Source organism: Pagrus major, chromosome 12, assembly GCF_040436345.1.
Source record: "Pagrus major chromosome 12, Pma_NU_1.0".
NCBI classification, from domain to species: domain Eukaryota; kingdom Metazoa; phylum Chordata; class Actinopteri; order Spariformes; family Sparidae; genus Pagrus; species Pagrus major.
The window spans coordinates 13762638-13785517 of record NC_133226.1 but is presented as its reverse complement, the minus strand read 5'-3'; the positions used below and the strand labels follow the sequence as shown (position 1 = coordinate 13785517).

Sequence of the window (22880 nt, the reverse complement as noted above, 5' to 3'; positions counted from 1 at the left end):
ATTCCCTGACTCACCTCCTCCCATACAAACTATATGTTACACCCAGATTATAATGAATATATCTAAGCCTGGCTTTATATGAACGATGCTTTATCTTTGGTAACCTGGTGTTACTTTCTCTCCAACTCCGACCCAAAAATAGAGCCCCATCCATTAATTGTGCCACCCATGTAGAACATACACACATATGCACACGCCTGCACGGATGAATGCACGTCCTGCATGTGCACGCACACACACACACTCACACACGCACACACACACACACACACACACACACACACACACACACACACACACACACACACACACACACACCAATCACTTTTCCTCTCTTCGTCTCCCCAGGGAAGCAAAGTCCTGCATCAGCTGCTAAATTGCCTAAACTCTCTCATCTGCTAATGGGCTACCTGTCTTCCTGCCATTGTGTCTGCCTCTCTGTCTACATTAATGACTTACTGTTGTCTGTCTGTCTGCCTCCGCGCCTCCCTGAATGTCTGATGTTTTGTCTTTATGTATGCTGCTTGTGTTTTCTGTCTGTCTCAGACTGTTTTCTGCTGCCTGTCTGCTCCCGTCTACCTGTGTCTTGGTTCATAAATTTGATCTGGCTGTTGTGCTGATGAATCCTCTCTCATGTTTATACTCTCGATATATCACGTACCTTTCAAAGGAAATGTGATCATGTTTGCTTGTACGCTATACAACATAGTAAAAAACTGAGCCTGGATTTGCATTCGTATTTCAGTTTTTCAGTTCTTTGCCACTTCATTTACTGATGTATATAGCAAATAGTAGTAGTAGTAAAGGTACTTGTTAAAGTTGCAGTAATAATAGCAGAAATAGTTGTACTAGCAGATGTATTAAGAGTAGTAAAAGCAGTAATACTGATTAAAGAAGGGAGACGTTACTCTTCTGCGCACACCAACGGGCAAACAAACATAATAATATGTTGCTATGGTAACCAAGGACTTAGCTTATTGGGCCTTTAAGGGAGGTGAACACCTAGTGATCATAGTTATTCAATTGTAGATGTATTGATTTTGTAAATGTCTTCCGTTGTGCTTATTCCTCATTTATCATCAATCAACACATTTCTCCCGAATAGAATTTCTTTATTCTCACCTTTTCTGGGCTCTGGCTGCATCTCTGCTTCATCTCTCTTGTCCTCGCACCTCTTTCTCTCTTTAAGAGGAGAGTGTGTGTCTGCCATCACAGCACACACACACCATCACACACTCTGTAGTTGAGTTGAAGTGAAGAGAGGAATACATTTCCCAGCGCAACAGGCATACGATATGTACAAATAGCCCCAAAGAGGGATGTCTCTGCAATATAAACATGGGATAGATATAGATTGATGCCTACCAGTGTGTGTGTGTGTGTGTGGGGGGGTGTTTTCTATTTCCCCCTCATACATTAGAATACAATACAGATGATGTTTTTCGTGTCAGTCCTCGTCAAATCGCTTTTTCGTTGTCTGTCCATTTTTCCTCCCTCTTTCAATGCGGCCCCTCTGATGTCAGCCTACTCCATGAACCGTATCATAAATAGAGCCCTGCTGACATTTCAATTTGCCCCATAACCCCTTCATATATTCACACACACACACACACACACACACACACACACACACACACACACACACACACACACACACACACACACACACACATATATACACACCAAGTTCATTGTTGAGCATCAGTTCAGTGGCAGGCCTCTCCTGAGTTTCCACGGAGACAAGGAAAAGCAATAACTGCACACTTGACCCCTCTGCTCTTTTATTGGCCTCTTCAAACACACACACACACGCACACTAATACACACTCACACACCTCAAATCTAATCTGGGAGAGTGAGCCTCCGTGGCGATATTCCTCCATCTTCCCCCGAGGATTGGAGAGGAGAAGGGGGAGAGAGGAGGAAGTTAATAATTTTGTCTCGCAGTGACCTGGAGATGATAAGATCGATTGTTTGGCTCTTGTAGCCTCCTCGTATCATACACACTCGTGCGGGTAGGTGCAAACACACTCCGCACACACACAGATCATCACTGTTCCCATCCTCACTCTCTTTTACTGCCTCTGCTTTCCTCTCTCGGTCTCTCTCATTCAGCAAAAGTCGAACAACTTACTGAAACTTCATGATTGTGGGGGATGATGAGAGGAACTGTGGGCAAGAGGGAAAAGAGTGTGACTGAGAGAAAGTAGGAGAACAACACTGGGCCAGAGAGAGAAAGAGATTGAAAGAAAATATTAGGAGGAACGACAGGGCAGCCTTAGCGACAAGGCTGTTTACTGTTTATTTTGGTCTCCAGTCTCATTTCTCTTCATATTGGCAGAGCCGAGATGATTTCCTCCCGCTGTTTATTCCTGTGTGGATTTCTTGCGTTGTGTGGTTGTTTGTGTAAGAGTTCGTGTTAGTGTGTGTCCTCTGTTTGCCTCGTCTGAGATCGTCTAGCTGAACTCAATCTTTCCGCAATCATGGGTTGTTAACGGTGTCTTCACGGTATGGCGAGGTCCCAGTGTGGGATTTTCCTATTCTCTTTCCCCACCTACACAGATAGTTGCTGAGTTCATGATAATGTGGATAAATCAAACATTCTTGAGTTTTCCCCTCAGAGTTCGGTGGTGGATTCAACCAATCCAGGTCTCAGTATCACCGAAGAAGCTCGACACGTGCTCCTTATCATTATCTCCGACACACACACAGCTGGAGGGCGCATTTTAAATACCCGTGAAAATATTCAGCCGAATTTATTTTCATGTTTTACAACCCAGATTTCACCCATGTGCCCTCCCTCCTGCAAAGAAGTATGAAGCTTTGAAATCTGAAATAGGATCCGTCGTGTCTGTGTGTGGATTTTGTGAATGAGTGTGTGTGCCAGTGTGTGTGCCAGTGTGTGTTTGGCATTATTGCAACCCATCCTCCATCCTCAGTGACCACACTCAAATGGTAAAGCTAGGTCTCCGCAGTACATGAGAACAATAAGTGCTTACACATGATGATTTCAGCCTCTTAGTAATCAGGTCAGGGTCGATTGGATTGTTTCTTGTGTTTGGAGTGTTTGTGCCCGAGTGAGTGTGTGCATGCCCGTGTGGAAGGCAGCACACACTGTTGCTTCCCTGCAGTGTTGCCTTCTGTAACACAGGTGTGTGTTTTCGTGCATATCTGTGTGTATGTTGCTGTAGCTCGGAACCATACACCAATATTACAATATTATACTCCATGATTTTATTTCATTCCCTAAACTGGACTTTTATGTAGTCATAAATGTATTTATGCACTCAAATCTCTCTTTAAAATGAGTTCCTAATCCCAATGGGATTGAACTGGATGAATAATGGTTATATATATAGACGTGCGTCTAATCTATGTTCCATTTCCGTGCAAATGAACTGCTACGTGTGATGAGTCCCTTGTGTAAACTCACTCCCACTCACGTTTTGTTTTTCCTCTCCTGTTTGTTCCGTGCAGTTCTCCAAAGAGAAGTACCTGCTGGAGTCTCCTCCCGAGAAACTGCGGAAGGAGCTGGAGGAGGAGCTGAAACTGAGCGCTGCTGACATCAGGAGCCATGGCTGGTACCATGGACACATACCCAGAGAGGTAAACACACACTGTGAAGGTACACTGTAGAATCTGTGTACATGAACATACAGTGAGTCCTGACTGGATGTTGGGAACAGATGGGTGGTAACACACTGCCTGTGAACAGTATGTCCCAGCATATACCCTGGCATACACACCCATACGAATAGTACTTGAGTCAAAACTCTTCAAGTATCTAATATAAAATGTACTTAAGTGTCAAAAGGAATTTTCTGGTAATAAATGTACTTAAGTATTAAATATACAAATGAAAGTAAAGTATACATACGTATATTAACATGTATGTATATTCTGAGTTGACTGATTATCGGACTCTAATATTCAGCATTTTCAGTTTATTTCTATGATCAATTAATTGTTTCTGTAATCTTTAAGCAAAAACAATCACTCTCTGGTTTTCAAATTTTAAGATTTGTTACTTTTCTTTGTTTCATATCACTGTGATATGACAAAACAAGACACTGGAAGATGTTAGTGGTCTGCACAGGCTTGAAAATTAAGACCGTGGCCATGAACTGCTCATGACGTAGATGCCCGACCTGACAGTAAGCCCGACTGTAATGCAACATTTGAAGCCCTCGCTCAAGTCTAAACCTGAATATCACAAATAGACCTGTGCGCCCCTGGGCATGTTGGTCTTAAAGTGAGGTGTGGTCAGGTTTGGCAGATTGCTCTCTTGAGGCAGCAGAGAGCGACAGCGCCACAGACCAACAAAAAGCTGGTCTAAAGTCAAAGGCACAATCTGTTTCGTGCTATTTAAAAAGCGCATTATTCAGACAGTGAGATGTTCCCACACAGGCGGGGTTCACACCGTGCACACGCTCTGATTTTATGATTTGAGAGGCTGCTTTCAGTTATTTTAAACATTTCCATGCACGCAGTAATGTCCTGTAACAAATATCGTGGCACATTTAATCAACAAAACTAATAGCTGTAGTTATAAAATGATTCATTAAATAAATAATGACTCATATCAGCTGTTTATATCCTTGTGTGCAGATTCTCATGTTAATGTAGAGATACACATATCGTTTCTGCTGCTGGAGGATCGATGCAGGAAATGTCATTAATATTTTCCTCATTAAGGACGTATTTCTCCCCTCTCATCCCACCCATTATTGATCAGGATGATACTTTTATGACTCGTCCCACCTGATCCACGGACTGAGAATCTCACACACACAGAGGGATGCAGCAGCAGCGCTCCTCCTCCTCCTCAGTTAAATATCAGTTTATTTTTTCATATGCAGTCAAACAGAGTTGTTTATCGGACAGGGAGGAGTGTGTGTTTTGTGTGTGTCACTGTGCACGGCCTGATTAAAAGCTCAGGAGTGATGACGGGGTGCGTGTCACAGATACTTGGTCAGTGCTTCAGCAAGGAGCATAGACTTCAGAGCAGCCAAAAAAACGGAAAAAGAGCACAGAGCCCGGCCCCCCCCCCCTCGGTTTTATGTCAATATATTTTAAAATCTTTGAGGTTTTGGCAAGAACAATCAATGTAAAAACATCACGCTGGGCTCTGGCTAGCTGTGACTGAGTCAAAATAAAAATAATCACCATAATCGTGCAGCATGTGTTTGCCCTGCAACACACCTGATACAAATGATCAGCTCGTCATCAACCCATTCATTTGGTGTGTTAGGACAGGGAACCATCTGAAACATGCAAACTTTCATACTTAAAAATAACCCAAACTTATTTTATGATCCGCTTTCAATCCTTAAATCATCCAAAAACCCACTTAGATAACATAAAAAGCTCAAACGTCATGTTGCAGTCTCTCAGTCCCTTTGGCAGTGAAACAAACGAATACATAAATAAATTCTGAAAGCGATGTATTGCTGCTGTGGTTTGTATTTTTATCCCCTCATTACATGATATGTTTTTAAAAAGCCAGAGTGAGACGGGACAAAAGCACAAACATAATAGTATTTCTGTGTGGGTTGATGTGGTTGTCAACCAATAGTATTAGTTGAGCGATTACTTGGCCAAAGTCTCTTGGCTTTGAAAGCACAGTTTAAATGCCTTACACACAGAATGACACTGATTACTGAATCCCATCATCTGTCACAGCTCAGTCGAAAATTGCTTTAGCGTTCAGGAGGAGGGGAGAAACTCTGCCAAACAGACAGCTGCGCATGTTGCTGATGTACGCAATTGCATTTCACAGCTGGTGACTGAGACACAGATACAAAGAGACACACCACAGCACACACACACACACGCTGCATGCACATGTGGAGGGTCCTGGTTCATAAACACATCCTGTGTCTCTTGATCAACCTCTGTTCTCTGTCTCACACATAAACACAGACACAGATTCAAATCAGCCATCTGTGAGTCTTTCCTCTTTTCATTTACATAAAATATTCATGAATTCATGGATTTGCCCCTGTGTAGACTCGGGGAAACCCTCAGCCCCCTGGTTATCAAAACAATACTTAGTGACTACATTTCAGCAGGTAAATCAGCTTCCTTAAAGCCTGTCCTTCCGTCCTCCCTGCCACCCCCTTCTGCTCTGTTCTTCCTTCATTTAAAGTGAAGACTTTGAGTCATCTGTGGCTTTTTCCTTTTGCTCCTGTTATCTTGTTCCAAACTGTCAGCGTAAAACATGATAGATTCTTAAATGCAGCGAGACATCAGAGAAAAAAGCTAACAAAACTCAAAATGTTGAGAAATTTGGAGTGAAACAAGGACCCTGCACTTGATTTCAGCTTTTGATCTGTGCATATACTGCCCCCTGCTGGTGTGGATCATTATTTAACTTGTGCTGCACTGCATGATCACTGCCTTATTTCCCATGTTGAGTTGCAAGTTAAAGCGTCAAACACTGTAAAAATCTGTTTGTTGCTCATACAACTTAAATGTAATAGGTTACTTGGTAATTCTGAGGTAATCGGTTTCCAGGCTTTTTAAATGTAAATTCTACTTTTGAAATTAACAGTGTACCTTGAGGCAGAATCCAAATATCCTGACCTCACTGCTCTTGCAGACTTACTGGGAAGTCTGTAGTCCACAAAGGACCTCAAGCGGACTTTCTGCAGGCTTCTAGAGAGTCTGCTTGGATTTAAGCAGACTTTACTGATTTAATTACCCACAATTAATTGCAAAACAGACTTGATGTTGTGGTTTATCCAATTACTGACTAAAAAACACAAACTAATTAATTGTGTAATACTTGTTTTACACATTTATTTTAATAAAATGTTGACTGAATCATGTCGGCTAGAAATAATATTCAACTACACCACATACAGAAATATGTTGATGTATAAGTTTGAGGTGATCAAACTGGAGGTTTGGCTACATGGCAACTAGATCTAAATTTGCGATCTCTTCTCACAGAAACCAGAGAAACATCTGCAGTGTGTTTCTAAGTGCTGTATCATAGACGAATGGACTTGTTTCCGTTTCTTGAAGATGTTTCACCCATCATCCAAGAGGCCTCTTCACTTCTAACTAACTGGAGGGGAGTTGCAGGCTTTAAACCCTGTGGGGGCGTGAACCATTACAGAGTCGTTAAGGTCACATGTGGTCGACTTTGTCAGGGATGACTGAGAATCTTCACCAACATCTGCAGTGTTTGGCATCAACAAGATGTGCAGCCTGAAGCTGTTCCATTGACCATGAATGTGGAGATTGCTTTTCTTGATTTGCTTGTTTTGTCAGTAAATTCACAATAATTCTCATTTTTACATTAGCACTGAACTGGATAAAATGTGTCCTCAGACAGTCATTTGGGCCATTGTCGCTGGCATTTTATCCATCTTTACCAATGCAAACAGTCTGGCAGCCAGAGAGATAGTTGTGTTTGTTCAGAAGTGTCCTGAGGCATTGTTATAAATAATCACGATTCTCTAAATTCAATTATTCAACAGTCAAAGTGTCAGACAGAAAATATTCACACTCATGCTGGAACTCATTGAGCCGAGTTGGCCTTCAGCTCTTTAGGATTGCAGCCTTTTGTCTCGTTTTACTAATTTAAAACCATTTTCTCCTCTTTTTTTTCTCTGTCTAGGTGTCAGAGACTCTGGTTTTACGTAATGGAGATTTCCTCGTGCGTGACTCTCTGACCAGCGTGGGCGACTTCGTGCTGACCTGCCGATGGGATAATGAAGTGCTGCACTTTAAGATCAGCAAAGTCCTGGTCAAGTCCAACGAGACCAAGGTACGTGACGATGCTTTGACTGGCTGTCTGTTTCAGCGATTCTTGCCAACTGTTTTTTGAGGCCTTTGACCTAAATTTGGTGCTTTGCATTTATTTTATGCTCTGTGGGCCGAAAAGACAGTGGAGATGGATCTTCTGTTGGTGTTGTCTATCCTCTCTCAGTCCTTCTCTGGGTGGGAGCAGGAAGTGCACAGGTGTAACCAAAAACATTGGCTAGTCATTTAGTTTTCTCAGCCAGCACTCTGCCAATGAGTCAGCTTTATGTAATGATTCTGAAGAGACCAAAGCTGTGATACAAATGTCCACAGTTTCAATTCCCAATCTTCTGTACTCCCCTCTTGTCTCTATAACTGCTTTTTTGTCGTTTCTAACTTAATTATTTACACCTGTGTTTGGCAAGTCAAGATCCGTCCTCCATTTGAAGAGGCCTGTTTTATCTGGTTGCTCATGATGGCAATGGTTACATTGGCAGGCTAATTTGGTGCAGGTGTGCCTTGTTGACCAGCTGTGCCTCTGTTGTCTCTCTGTCCGCCTCCAAACCTTAATTCTCCCTTTTTTTTTTTTGCTGATTTCTGTTCAATTTTAGTTTTGCACAGAGCACTTATTTGGTTATTGTGCGCTGGTAAACTGGTTTTAAGCACCATAGAAATTATAGAATTAAAGTGGAACAAAAGCATTTTGTGTTCCCCACTCATCCCGCTTTTGTGCTCCCTCTCTGGAGTGATATGTGATTGATTTTGGCACAAGGGAGAACTCAGATGAAGAAGAAAAAATCCTGCAACTGCGCTCCTTTCATTATATTCATGGTGCATTCTGCAAAAAAACAAAACAAACAGATGTTTTACCTTAAGTCTCTTGTTTTCTTCATCCCCAGGTGCAGTATATGTTGGAGTCCGACAGTTTCGACTCGGTCCAGGAGCTTGTGCGGTTCTACGTGGGCCAGCGGAAGCCGGTCTCCCAGTCCAGCGGTGTCCACATCTACTGTCCAGTCAGCAGGACGCTCCCTCTGCGCTACCTGGAGGCCACCTTCGCTCTGGCCAACAGCAAGCAAGGCTCCGCCTACTCGCCGTCCAGTCAGAGGGGAGCGTACATCAAGAGGAGGAGCGTCACCATGACAGATGGGCTGACGACGGAGAAGATGATACCTCACAGGTGAGCCGGGAGGAAGAGGAGCGGAACTGAAGAGCCAATAATAACTCTTTTTGCAGTCATCCTCATATTGTTTCATTCTTGTTTTATGTCACATACATAATCAGTGACTCAGACAGTCCCAGTCCAGTTAGGACGCCAGTGGCAACACCAGAGCCAGAGCCGGAACCTGTGCCCAACAGCAGGTTGTGCGTGTGTGTGTTAGTGTGTGACACTTGTGTTGTGTTTGAGCACTAAACTACTACGCTTACCTCCCACGTTCCTGCAGTCCCCTCACTTCACACACACCAATAGCACCTCCCGTAGCAACGTGTCCTCAGCGTGAAGTTGCAAAATGACTCACTCGTGCACTGGATCCCTCAAGTTTCAAGCAGAACAAAGGCTGTTTGAAACTTGAATCTACAAAGGAGGAGCAGACAAATGATGTTGTTTACAGTGGAAATAAATGGGAGCCTCTCAGGGAGTTTGAGCAAGCATTCAATGCCAAGGACACAGTGGAAGATGTGTGAAAATGATATATTTGAGCAGTATAATGCACAAAAAAATTGTGTTTATGCATTTTTCCAGTTGAAGGTGCAATATGTCAGAATTTCAGTTGAAAATATTTTTAAAAATGAACTAAAACTATCACCAGAATGTAAAGAAATAACAGTTTTGACGTTGTGTTGTCTGGACCGCTAGCTTCATGGCTAACTGAGTTCAGTAGTGAACGGCAGCTTCAGCCAGCAGCAGTAAGCGGTGACTCTGGTGATATGCTGCCCCCTATATACTTGTATAATTTTAATAGGTGGCCAATTCTTACATATTGCACCTTTAATCTTTTCCCAAGAGGCCACGTTGAACGACATTGTCTGCCCCTGCTTTAAAATCCAAAACATGGTTTCAATTCATAAATAACACAAGCACATGTGTGTTCATGACGTAGAAGAACTGCCCTCAAGGTTGCTCCAACTAAAATGTTTCCCTAGCATCGTTTTTGCATTCGTAACAACACCTCTCCTGTGACATGCTGAACTGCACCGCTTCATAAGGTTCCCTTCAGTACCGACAGCTTTCATATCAACACCCAAAGATTGTTAACATCCTTAAAATGTTGTCTTTGCAGCCCGTCGACAATCCACCACCATAAAGACGCAATGCGGAACTGTGCGATGAGCATGGACCAGATCCAGGAGTATCGCTGCCCCTTGTCCCCAGTTGGGGAAACCCCACTTTCTCCTGCATACAGTGCCAGTAAGACACATGAATAAAATATTCTGCTCCTCACATTCACAAACACAGCCTTCATAAGACATTTTGACACTCTTCTTTCTGTCTTCAGTCACCAGGCAGAGAGCCCACTCTGGCGGCCGCATGCTGGCCGTCGTCCCGCCCTCCCCCGTGATGCGTCGTTCCAGCGACCCTCAGCTCAGCCCGTCAGCCGGTACCAACCCTCCAGAGCATCCCGCACATACCTCCCATTCGGCACACTCCTCGCCCGCCCATCACCCCAGCTACCAATCGCACTCGTCAGAAACAGCAGGGAGCTACTGTGACCTCAGACCTTGCCCCGCCGGGCCTCCTAAACCCCCAGCCAAGGGCTATGTGGAACGGTTGCGGGTGGAAGAAGGGAGGCAGGAGGGAGCGAGGGAAGACGGAGAGGGGATGTTCAGCGCCCCACAGGTGGAGACAGCGTCCTCGTTCAGACCATCCAGGTACAAGACACACAAGCACACAGGATTAGGCTTCCAGACTTGGACTTTGTGTTTCCAAAGTGCTTAGGACATTTTGAAGTACCTTATGGAAGGGACTCACACAACAGAGAGCTTTTGGAGAAACTGTTTACCTTTTTTAAGGATAACTTATTCTTAATATTGAAATCATATACCTAGAAAAAGTCTGGAAACAGTACACAACTAAAGCATAATCTCTCAGGATGTAAAGTCAGCGTGTTCAAAGGTCACTACACCTGCTGACATTTTGTCATAATGGGCAAGGGGGTTCAGCACTGCAGTGGAGCTATGAGTGAACTGAGACTGTAAAACAGACTTGAGTAAACAGCTCATAATCCTGTGGGAAACAGCCTGAGGGCAGACTCTGTACTGTGGTCAGAGACACAGCACAAACTGTATTTTATTGCGCTTAGGGTGCCACAGGAGGACACAGCCGATGAGGCTCGTAAAAGGAAAAGGGTCAGGTACACTGAGTTGGCAGCAGCAACGGAGCAGGCAGCAGCTTTGGTCATGTCAGCATCCCCTGTGAAATTTAGGCGCAGGGGGATTACTGTCTGTGTTAACACTACTGGGGAAATTGACAGTTAAGGCAGTAAAAGCCGCTTATGTTGGAGGCACCAGAGTGAGTCGGTGACTGGCTGGTTGAAGGGAAAGCAGCATGATTAGGACGTGATGGTTAGACCCAGTGTTAAGTGTCATGTAGGGTAGAACATAAATAGTGTGCTTCTGGTGTGGTTTGCTGATGTACAGCTTTGTCGACATGTCCAGTGGTCTTACAGATATATGACAGAGGCTGTTAATAGCTTTGCTGCTGATATATTAGTTGCCTTGCTAGAAACTGCTCAGCTCTTAGCTTTATAATGTGTCATATCAGTTCATATAGGCTCAGATGACAAAGGCACAAACTAATAGAAACCAAGTGATTCAATAAAGGCACTGCTTAACAAGCTGGGGGACTAATTCAACATCTGACTGAACATATAATCACAATTTAGCCTTTCACAGATTTACTGGTGTCAGCATAGTATGTAGGCCGATAACTAACAAGAAATTGCACGACAGAAATGACGTCACAGGTTATTATAGTAAACTAAAAGCCGAAACTAGTTGTGAAAATATACTCTGGAAACTAATTTAAACTAATTAAAACCAAACTGAGTTGAAAATAAAGATTTAAAATGAAATAAAAATATAAGATTCCTTAACAATAAAATTTAAGGTATCCTCATCAAAAAATATTCGGTGTATATGTTAAAAAAACAACTGTATATATTGTTATGAGATTTTTTTATTCATCCCAAATTTCAACAACAGTGTTAAAGATCAGTCGACCACTATTACTACACGAGCTTACAGTCATAAACTTTGCAGCCAAAGAGTCTGAAACATTCTGTTGTAGCTTATTTATCTTTACAACACTCTTTCTTGCAGTGCTTGCCAGTGCTCATGTCCCGCTTCAGTATTTTCTAATACGTTGTAATCGCTCCTGCACAGGTACGAGTCTTGCCTTATGCCAGCTGAGAATAAGCCTCTGGAGATGTCGGTGCTGAAGAGAGTCAAAGAGCTGCTGGCTGAGGTGGATGCAAGGACCGCGGCTAAACACATCACCATGGTGGATTGCACGGTACAAACACACACACGCACGCACACACACACACACACACACACACACACACACACACGCACACATGCACAATCAAGTAAAGTAAATGCACAAATGTGAACATCAGTCAGACACATGACATTAAGCACACAAACATCACAAACTAACAAATACCTGCACACACAATGCACATGCAACTAATTATTTTTTAACTCTTGGACAGGTGGCCAGAATATTAGGCGTAACCTCGGAGACACAAAGGATGATGGGAGTGTCCTCAGGGTTGGAGTTACTGACACTACCACATGGACACCAGCTAAGGCTTGACCTGCTGGAGAGGTACAAACTGTCTTCTTTAATACATCGTTCACTTCATTAATTCACATATTGATTATCTTCTGCTCTCTTCTCTCTTCTGTTCTTATCGTCACCCTCTGAATCTCTCATCCCTTTTCTGCATTCTCATCCCCTGTTTCACCTCTTCTTTCCCTCTTCTTTCATTATGCAACAGCGTAAATATTTCTCAGTGTAACAGCATGTTAATGAAAGCAAACGATAAAAACTAAATGCGAGGCATCCAACTGGGGTTTACAGCTTTGCGTGACTTCCTCTTCCTTAACTTTGCTTGAGGACTTGAAATAATTTATGTTTCATCAACATCTGAAGGCTCCGTCCGATTGCATCACACAGTACAACCTGCCACAATGTGAATTTAAAAATAGGCTTCGGCTCTTCTTCTCTATCAGCAGCGATAATTAAACTTCATTGATTCAGTGTTATTGAACAGTATCTTTCTTCTTTTCTCAGGTTCTACACCATGTCGATCATGATGGCAGTGGACTTGTTAGGCTGCACAGGAAGCACAGAGGAGAGGGCGGCCCTGCTCCACAAGACCATCCAATTGGCAGCAGAGTTGAAAAGCACCATGGGCAACATGTTTGGCTTTGCTGCTGTGATGAGAGCCCTGGAGCTGCCACAGGTAAAGGAGACTCACATACCCTGTTTTCCACCAAATTAGGTGCATGAACCGGAATTGAACCGATGGAAAGGGGTTTGGACGAAAATCAAAGAATCTTTTCTTTTCTCTATTGTTTAAATGTATGTTGTTTTCACTCATTACTTCAGATTTCCCGCTTGGAGCAGACGTGGGTGACATTACGCCAGAGACACACAGAGGGCGCTATTCTGTATGAGAAGAAACTCAAGCCGTTCATGAAGAACATGAACGACGGCAAAGGTGAGACCCTAGTTTACATTGTTGTTATGTGTTTCTTACAGATTTGTGCGATTGCTTATTTATTCAACTCTCCTCTGCTTACAGAGTCTAGCGCCCTGTCCAACACCTCCTTCCCCCACATCATTCCCGTCCTGTCCTTGTTGGAGCGGGGCATGGCTGTTGGGGACGCGCTGGAGCCCTGGGAGAGTGCCGAGGTGGGAGTAGATGTGGTCATGTACCACCTAGAGGCAGCTCGCACCATCGCTCATCACGGGGGGATCTATAGAACCAACACTGAGACCAAACTGCAGGGTAAGGCCAAGGACAGTCTTTGGAGGCGTGACATGAGTTGACATCTGTGTTGTTTTTAGCCATACTACAGAGTCTATGTATGGCAACGTCTAGTATCTAATAGTTTGTTGGTCTGCTGGTCAGTCAGGTGTTTGGGCTGTTCACCACTGCATATGTAAGGACTGTTAGCATGGTTGTAGATGCTTGTTTTTAAATGAAAAGATATTTTTATCTTGTGAACAATAGATTTCCACCCTTTTAACCCCGAGGCTGTGTTGTTTAAACTCATTAACACAGTCAACCTTGCTTAGAAATTATCTCAACACAGACTCATTTGTTGTTGTTGTCCAGCTGGTTTTGTGTTACATCTCATGCTGCTAATGTATAACTGTTAATAACGACGATCAGGGCGATCGGGACATCACTGATTTGTGTGTGTGTGTGTGTGTGTGGCTACTACAGTATGTTAACTGCATTGATCCCTAATACCTCCCCAATGGTTCTCAGTTTGAGGCCATTACTGCTTTATTGAACCATGTGTCAATAGCTATCCGCTCACGTCTCTGTTTTCTGTTATATCTCACCATCGATCAGCTTGACCTCAGTCTGACCCCTTCATCAACAACGCCACGAGCCAAAGTCGAGAGGCTTACGTCATACCGTTGTTTAAATTGTTTTCGGCTTAAGATGTCTGCGTTCAGAAGCTATCTTTAGTTCACCAAGGGTCGGGCTAGGGAGGGAAATATTGGTCACATATAGCACTGATGAAGAGAGATGTGGTTAAAGGCTCAGTAAAGACTAGTTAGTGGACCTTTTGAGTTCAAATCATTTTTGTCACACAGAATGATAATTGTTTTGGATTTTCACCACTATTTTGTTTTTTAGGCCATATTTAATTTTTAGTATCATTTTCAAGTGTTCTTTCAGTTGGTACTTAGTTAATTTGGTAGGTTTTTATTTTTGTTTATCACAATGTTGATAAGGTGATTTTCTGACCAAATGTATTGTTTCATTTATTATAAGTAGAGGAACAGAAACTAAAGACTCTTCTTATGTAATTTATTGAAGTTAGTTAAGTTTATTGACTTTTTTATGTATTAACTTTATTTTGTTCCTTATTTTCTTGACAAAATTATTTGTAGTTCAGTTTTAGTTTGTCCACAGTCTTGTTTTTATTTTGTCATCCAATAATGGAATTTTCTATGAACCTTTTTTTACCATGATTATCATGATTGCAAGGTCATCTACAAAGAATAACATCCTCTCTTCCCCTTTCCTCTCCAGGACTCCAAGAGCGAGCCGAAATTCACGAGATCTTCCAGACGGAGTTCCAGATGCGTCTCTTGTGGGGCAGCCGCGGCTCCGAGGGCAGCCAGTCGGAGCGTTACGAGAAGTTCGACAAGGTCCTCACCGCCCTGTCGCACAAGCTAGAGCCTCCTGTGCGCCACAGCGAGCTATAGCACCCGCCCCGACACCCCCCATCGCCAAAACACCCCCATCTGCACTCGCCACTCATCGTGGTACGGTCTTGTTTTGCATCGCGACGGATGATGTGGAAGAGTCCAGCGTGAACACTGAAAGGGGTGACAGTGAATGAAGAGGCAGCTAACAGAGCATGTGCGGTGAGCAGCAGGGAAACAGAGAAGAGGGTCTCACTTATAAGACGTGTTGCACTCGCTGTGGACTTCTGTGCCTCCCTGTGGACTTCACTTAGTGCTAAAATATTTAAATGGCATCAGAGAAGAGACAAGCTGAGCAGAAAAGAAGATGGGAGAGATTGGTGACCAGCTCCTCTGCTTGGTACAAACAGTAACGTGTACGGTGTCTCCAGAGGGCCAAACAGAGCTTGGCTTTGCTCCAATAAAACACAGACACTCTCTTGTTTCAACTGCTGTCACACACTGTAGCAGAAATGATAACAATAACTTACATAGCTCATATATAGATGTTTCGTCCGTATGAGTGAGTGTGTGTGTGTGTTTACATTCCTTCATTTCTGTATGTCATTAATGTTTCATGTCTTTTTTTCTAATTGGTTTGTTTTGATCAGAGGAGATCTAAACATCATGGATGTTGCTTCACCAAACTCATGAGAATCTGTCAGTGCTCATTCTTAGGGAACCATGTTCATCAAACCTCATTAAATATGTATCAAGCAGTCCCATTGAATCCCATTAAAAATGTATCAGGCATGCATTAATAAATGTATCAGAAATGAAACATTTGCAGAAGTAATGCAGCAACTTATAATACGAGGGCTTTGCGAGTTGTTTAAAACATTAAGAGGACAAAGCGGCCTCCCTCTGTTGTAGCTGTTCGACTAATATTTTTGATATTTGCGTGTCTTGTGCACAAAATCTAGCTAAAAACAGCACTATGAGACGGAGGGAAATGGGATATATTTGAATTGAGTTAAGGCAATGTTTCACTTAGTATACAAACATTTATAAACATGCTGTGGTACGACTGTAGCTTCAGTCTGTACATTTGCAGATATTGTTGCATGCTGCTATAAATGTTATACCAAGTAAAATGTTGCTTTAAAGGTGCAATATGTAAGAATTTGCATTTAAAATGTTCAAAAAGATTCTCAACAAAGAGTTTTGACGTTATGTCAAAGACGCATTGGATTGCAGTGATATCGATTGAACTCAGCATGCTAACCAGCTAGCTCCTAGCCACTTTGTACCTCAAGAGATGATAGTCAACAACACCAACACTCCCCGCCGAGCTACCAGTCTGGGCAGAATCAGCTAACAGCATTGCTCGCTAGCTACACAGTTAACTGAGCTTACTGGCTAACAGCAGCTACAGTCAGTAGTTATTTTTGGAGTTGTTTGGAGCATGCATTTAGCAGGTGGCCAATTCTTGCATATAGCACCTTTAAACGACTCATTTAAACATGTATTTTAAATGTGTCAAACTTGAGAAATATACAGATGATACAGCGATGATCTGTCCCGTCTGTGCTGATACTGAACAGACAGAGAAATCTGTCATCTTCCATCTTTTTTTAAAACCAATGAATGAAAAAATAAAAGTTCCTAAACTGAATCAAATAAGGACACAGCACGACTGCAGAGGATGTCTTTCGGTTGTGTGTTTTGAATTTCTGTTTCGGCAATACTGCGAAAATGATCCTAATGTTTTTATTGCTGTGGGATTTCATTTTGGTCGGCTGTTCAGTGTTAAATCATTGCTGTATTAACGGCATGTTGGCCTGAGAGGGCTGGAGCCAACTCTCAGAGCTATGCAATCATTTCAAGCAAGGGCTGAGACCCCTGAGGAACAGACACACATTCAGAATGTTTTCCACTTTTAGCCCCCAGCATTGCCTTCTTTTTAAAATATCTATCTTCTTCCTTAACCCCATCCAAATTGATAATCTATATATGAATGAAAGTCATATCAGATATCAATCAAACGCAAATTATTCTGAAATTATCCCTCTATCGGAGAGTTGCGTATGAGAGATCCAGCTTTCTAGTCACATATTTGGGGGTCAGCTGTACAGATCAGTTCATGAGGTGAAGAGCCATGTGCCAGTTCCCAATGTTGTCCAACAGGGGGCGATCTTTAGTCAGCAAAAAACACTGAATCTTCAATTGTAATATGATATAACAGGAAGACATAGACACACACACACACACACACACAGGGGGGTAAAACACATTTGCTCTGTGTTTTGAGACCAATGTTTGATGTCACTGTTATCAGCCATCAAACCTACTGGTTTAGGTTTAATGTCCGATAACACTGACAATGAAAAACTGATGACGATGATGTAATATGTTTATATTTGTCCTCTGTTGAATGTTGTACAGGAATGCTCTGACAGTGTGTGGATTCTCCTGTTTTTTATAGCAGGGCTGTATGAGATGAACTTGAAAAGACGACAAAATGTTTCAGGACTGATCTCATGTTTTTTTACGTACTGTACATAGCAATTCACTTTTTTTCAAATAAAATGATTGCTTGTGTCAAACAGTTTGACTTTGTTCAGGAAAGAAAACATTCATGTGTAACAGAATGCATTCACAGGAGTCTCTTCAATGATCCGATTCAGCTTTTTTAAAGGTGTATGGTTATTCCATCATTTTCTATAATTTTCTTACAGTCATTAAAACCGATGAAAAGACCTAAACCAACCGTTTTATTGTAGCCAAAGCCTGATATATCCTATTGTTCTGTGACAAAGACTTGCAACATGCACCTTTATTACGATGAACTGCAGTTTCCAGCTGTTTTAGGAAATATTTAAAGGGGCTCCGTGGAACTTTTGTGTTGTGCTGGAAGCCGGTCGTTTCAAAACAAATGTTAGCTACTGTTGCTCTCTGTTAGTGGAGCGGGAAGATGCACTGAGACGAGGCACCCGAGAACATGCACAAGGTCACATCCTTTGGACTGTCTCTGAAAATCGGACCCAAGTCCTTCACAAGGAAGGTAGGTAACCGAGAGAGATGCTGAAGGACTCATTTTTCTTGTCAGGTTACAATCCACTTACATATGGCCAATAAAAAAGTGATTAGTACATGGATATTGATACAAATTGTTACACAGAGCCCCTTTAAGTCCTGTTTTAAAGTGAATCTATATATTTGTGACCTGTTTTTAAAGGTCCAGTGTGTAGGATTTAATAGTACATGGCGATTAAGATGGTTTGTCTATTCCGGGCTACTGTAGAAACATGGCAGACTGTGGAATAGGATCCCCCCCTTCTGTAGGTATAAAAGAATCATTCTAAGGTAACAAAAACACAATGAGTCTTGTTTTCAGGTGATTATACACTCATCTGAGGATTATATTCTGTTTCTGCCCCTAAATCAAGAAAGAATTACATTTTCGGTAGGAATGAGTGGGTTTAGCTCCAAGTGCCACGGGCAGCCCGGGGAAGCTTGGATGCATTACGAGACTGACTAACACATTGTTGTTGTGGTCTGTTAATGGGAGTCATTAATAAATAATTACAAGAAAAATAAAAGAAGAAGAGCAAATAAGAAAAAAGCAATACTGTCAGACTTAACCTTAAGCTATTTAAGCACCAAAGGGACTTTAACCTTTACATTTCTTGTTATAGTAGAAAAATATGAAGATAAATGAGGATACTTAGCAACAACTACTTTAGAGTGTAAAAAAGTGTAAATAGGAGCCTTATCCTGGAGGAACCAATCTCTTGCACTGCTCTTTTATCACCAATACGGGGCAGCATTTCACTGTAGAACCAGAGCTGGCCCCTCTCTTTGATACAGTTACTCCTCATCCAGCCAACTGCAGATATTAGCATCCTGTTCCTGTTCCAGTTTAGGTGGCTGGCAGTGAAGTTCTTCCTGGTTCCTCCCCAGGTATATGAGAGCGTCCATGTTAGTCCACTATATTCTGAATCCTACATCCTTCTGAGCACTTTTCTACTCTATCAGTGTTCTTCATGTTGATAATGCATGAAAACCTGCAATGTATGTCATGTTTAACTGAAAATGCACCATACGAGGTGCACTGAGCATGCGTGTTGTGCGAAGCATCTCACATTTTTTTGCAGACAGACCCATGGTGACGGCGGTGGGAGGGAGACAAAGACAGATGGACTCTGTGTGTGTGTGTGTGTGTGTGTACGTGTGTGTGTATCCATGCATTTGTGAGCGTGTGTCCATATGTGTGCACGCGTATGTTTTTGTACCAATGTGTGCTTTTGTCAACACGCGTGTGTATGTGTGCCACAACACAGATGTTGCAGGAGTAGTGCTGTTGCTCTTGCTGCTTCATGATGGAGGCAGCAGTGCGGCCCGGCAGCTGGTATACTGAGAGGGAGTCGAGTTTATTCCAGGTGAAAAAATTCCTGGGAAAAAAACAGAAAGTAGGACAATTTGTGCCATGAAGAGAGGTATGATGTCGAGCAGAAAAGAACAAAACAAAATACAATGGCATCCAACAGAATAGGATCCCCCATAATCTGCTACAATAGAAAATCATCATTCACTCTGCTCTTTGTCTCCGCTTTCCATACAGTTCCATAGGCGTAACATGTTATGGATGTAATCTCTAAGAGGATTCTCTCTGCTTGGTATCATGGTACATGTTAATTTCAGCTCTTTATGTTCCTTATTGAAACAGACCCAAGATCTCCCGGGCCTGCCTGCCTGCCTGCCTGCCAGCCAACCAGCCAGCCAGCCGTCATCAATTCACCCCTAATCTCTCCCCCCCAGTCCTTTTACAGCTAATCCATTGTGTTGGTCATTGTCATCTGATCATGTGTGACCCTGTCTGCTTTATAGCTGGTGACTGGCTGCGTAGCGTTGACTTTTGACGTCCATCTACAGGCAGGGATATGGGAAATATGAGGATATTGCCTCCGTTTTAGTGGATTTAGGGTTGTGATTTTGCTTGATTTCTTAATTTCAAGAAATGGCTCAAATCCAATTTTTAGGAGGCGAGGCTGAGGCTGACTGAAGTTTGGGTGGGACAAAGGTTAGAAATATATATAAAACACAGCATCTGTCACATCAGTGGTCACCACTACTCCTCCACATAACAAAATAGTGATCTAATGTAAAAAATCTGATAAAAAATGTTTGATCTCATATCGAATCTTGTTTTTAGTGAGTCAGGCATGAAGAAAACTTTAATGTATAGGGTATATGAATATTGGCATTGGATGATGAGAGCAGATCCCTGAATATTCCTTGGTAATGTGTATTCAGATTTTACAAACAGCATTAAGAACATTAGATTCATTCACAGAGGTTAAAGTTAGACATCTTGATTTAAAATCAAATGTTTCATATCAACACCTGTAAAACAACTAAGAATCATATAAAATATAAGTATTGCAACCATCTAATAAAAACATGTGATGTCTCATTATTGTTGACTGACATAAATCAAGCAGAAGAAATCCATAATGTTGAGGGGTACCATCCACAGCTTTACGTGAACTTCAAGGCAACTTAGCAATATGTGCCGTGACACCCAGTGATGGTGTGATCATCCCTGGATCACTCATGAAATGTACAGCCATAACGATCCCACCCACACCCACATATTCTGCCTGTTTACCTCCCTCTGTGCTCACCCCATGACTGTTTTCACTTGTGGCCATACACTTCGCCCCAGCTTGGATGAAAAGGCAGCGACCACAAATGGTAGCCTACACATCATGTCTTTATTATCTTTCAAAATTTCCATCAGGCCTCCACCATGGAAGGACCCCCTCGTTTTTCCCGCCTGCCTCCTCACCCACGCCTCGCTCTCCCCTCACCCCCGCCAGGCCCCTGGTCGATCTGTCTATCTGCCCCTGCACTGACTCCTCATTAACACATGAATGTAGAAAGGGAAGGGCCTGCTAAGGCTTGGACGCCAACAGAAGGCAACGGATTTGCAATTCAAACCTCTGACCGACCCTCTCCCACCCCCACCTCATCCTCCCAGCGCCTGTATACTGGGACTGGAACCGTCACCCGTATGATTGAGGATGTATGTAAGGAGGGAGAGAGGGGATCGAGAGAGACAGATGTGCATTCACACACTCATACCATGCCTGTTCACACTTTTATATTGACATGCACAATGCAAATACAGGCACGTGAACAGGGCATGTGAGGGAGAGCGCTGTATAAACTAATGACTCTCCAATATAATGATTTTCTAAGATAAAGTTAAGTTCATTAATGGGGGCAGAGCTTGGCTAATAAATGGGAGCACCACCATTATACTAAGTAGTTAGTTACAGAATAAGGCTTACAAACGGGCACCACCATAATGCTTAGTAGTTACAGAGTTTGACTTAGTAGTTACACAGACAAACAAGTGCACAAGGTAATTTAACCTTGCCAAAATATCTGAGAAGCCCACAATCAAAACTTGGTAAAAACAACTTCAAATCTGGCTTAAAAAATAATCACAGTCCCTACACTACAGCAGTTAGACAGTCACATGCAATAATACCATTAAAAACTGCTCAGTCAGCATGCTGCTGCTCAAGTCCCAACAAAGACCAAGAAAACTGAACACATAACAAAGGTCTCTTCACTTTCCTTCAGTGTGTCAGAGACTATGCAAGCATACTGCTGCTTGTCTATAAATCTTTCAATGGGTTCGGACCAAAATACACCTCTGACTGTCTTTTGAACCCACTCTGCCTCTCAGGTCACCAAGTAGAGGATGGCTATTTGTTCCCAGAATGCAATGGTAGTCAACATTTTTGTTCTGCACTGCCTGTGACTGAACCTAAAAAAACCCTCAGGAACCATCTTGTTCTTCTATCCTGTTTTTAGGTCGGTGTTCTTTACTTTGTAACTTTAAAATGTTTCCTTTTATACGTATTTTAATATTTTTATGTTGTTTTTCTTTCTTTTTATATTTTAATGCATTATGTGATGCGCTTATGTGTATGAAATGTGCAAACAAATAAACTTGCCTTGGGATGCCTGGATAGATAGCCCTTGAAGTTCACAGAAGCCTAACTAAACATGTGGGCATAACAGAACAATGTAAAAAAAAAAAAGCTTACATGTTCGAATAAAAAAACAAAAGTGAGTGTGTAACTGAAAGTGTAATAACTAAAATTTGAAATTGAAATATCTGAAGAAAAACGGACTTCTTGGCTCCTCATATTGAGGGTGGAGAGCTCAAAATAAAATATAACATATAATATATAATTAAAGTAATTGAGCTGTAACATTTTACAAACAGCCATAAACAACCCTGTAATAAAGAACATGAATGAACTGGCAAAGTGGAGGGATAGTTACATAAACACAGTTTAACTTTTTCACTGACACACACTGACACTAAATAGACAGTGGTGGTGGGAATAGAGATTGATTTTGTACAGGCCGTGTGGTTTTGTCACCACAGGAGGATATACAATGTAGCAGTGTACAAATAATGTTCTCGAATTCTGAATTATTATAAATCATACATTTTGTACAACATGCCTGTCAAATAGGCAAGAACAATAAATAAATAAATAAATAAGTAAATAAATAAATAGTGTTAGTGTACATTAGCAATTAAATAACAATATATTTTTCTGCAAAATATATTTTACCCAGAAATATTTGGGTTTGCTCTCAGTTTTGTGATCATATCAAACCTCCTCTGAACCAAAGGTGAAAAAACGTGTCCGCATACGTCACT

General features: G+C 42.2%; 1 protein-coding gene across 2 annotated transcripts in view; it reads left to right on the top strand.

The window, feature by feature from the left end:
• The window catches only part of sh2d3ca (SH2 domain containing 3Ca), a 56951-nt gene extending 40993 nt beyond the window's left edge, over positions 1–15958 (top strand). The window contains exons 5-16 of one of the 2 annotated variants that reach the window (XM_073478721.1): positions 3478–3606; positions 7628–7777; positions 8652–8929; positions 9034–9111; positions 10032–10159; positions 10248–10620; positions 12133–12262; positions 12465–12580; positions 13049–13220; positions 13367–13478; positions 13563–13769; positions 15033–15291. In XM_073478721.1, coding sequence (XP_073334822.1) covers positions 3478–3606; positions 7628–7777; positions 8652–8929; positions 9034–9111; positions 10032–10159; positions 10248–10620; positions 12133–12262; positions 12465–12580; positions 13049–13220; positions 13367–13478; positions 13563–13769; positions 15033–15208 — 2049 coding nt within the window. In that variant the 3' untranslated portion in view covers positions 15209–15291. Of the gene's footprint in view, positions 1–3477; positions 3607–7627; positions 7778–8651; positions 8930–9033; positions 9112–10031; positions 10160–10247; positions 10621–12132; positions 12263–12464; positions 12581–13048; positions 13221–13366; positions 13479–13562; positions 13770–15032 lie in introns of both variants that reach the window. The other variant, XM_073478722.1, reaches the window with a different exon arrangement.
• The last annotated feature ends 6922 nt before the right edge of the window (positions 15959–22880 follow it).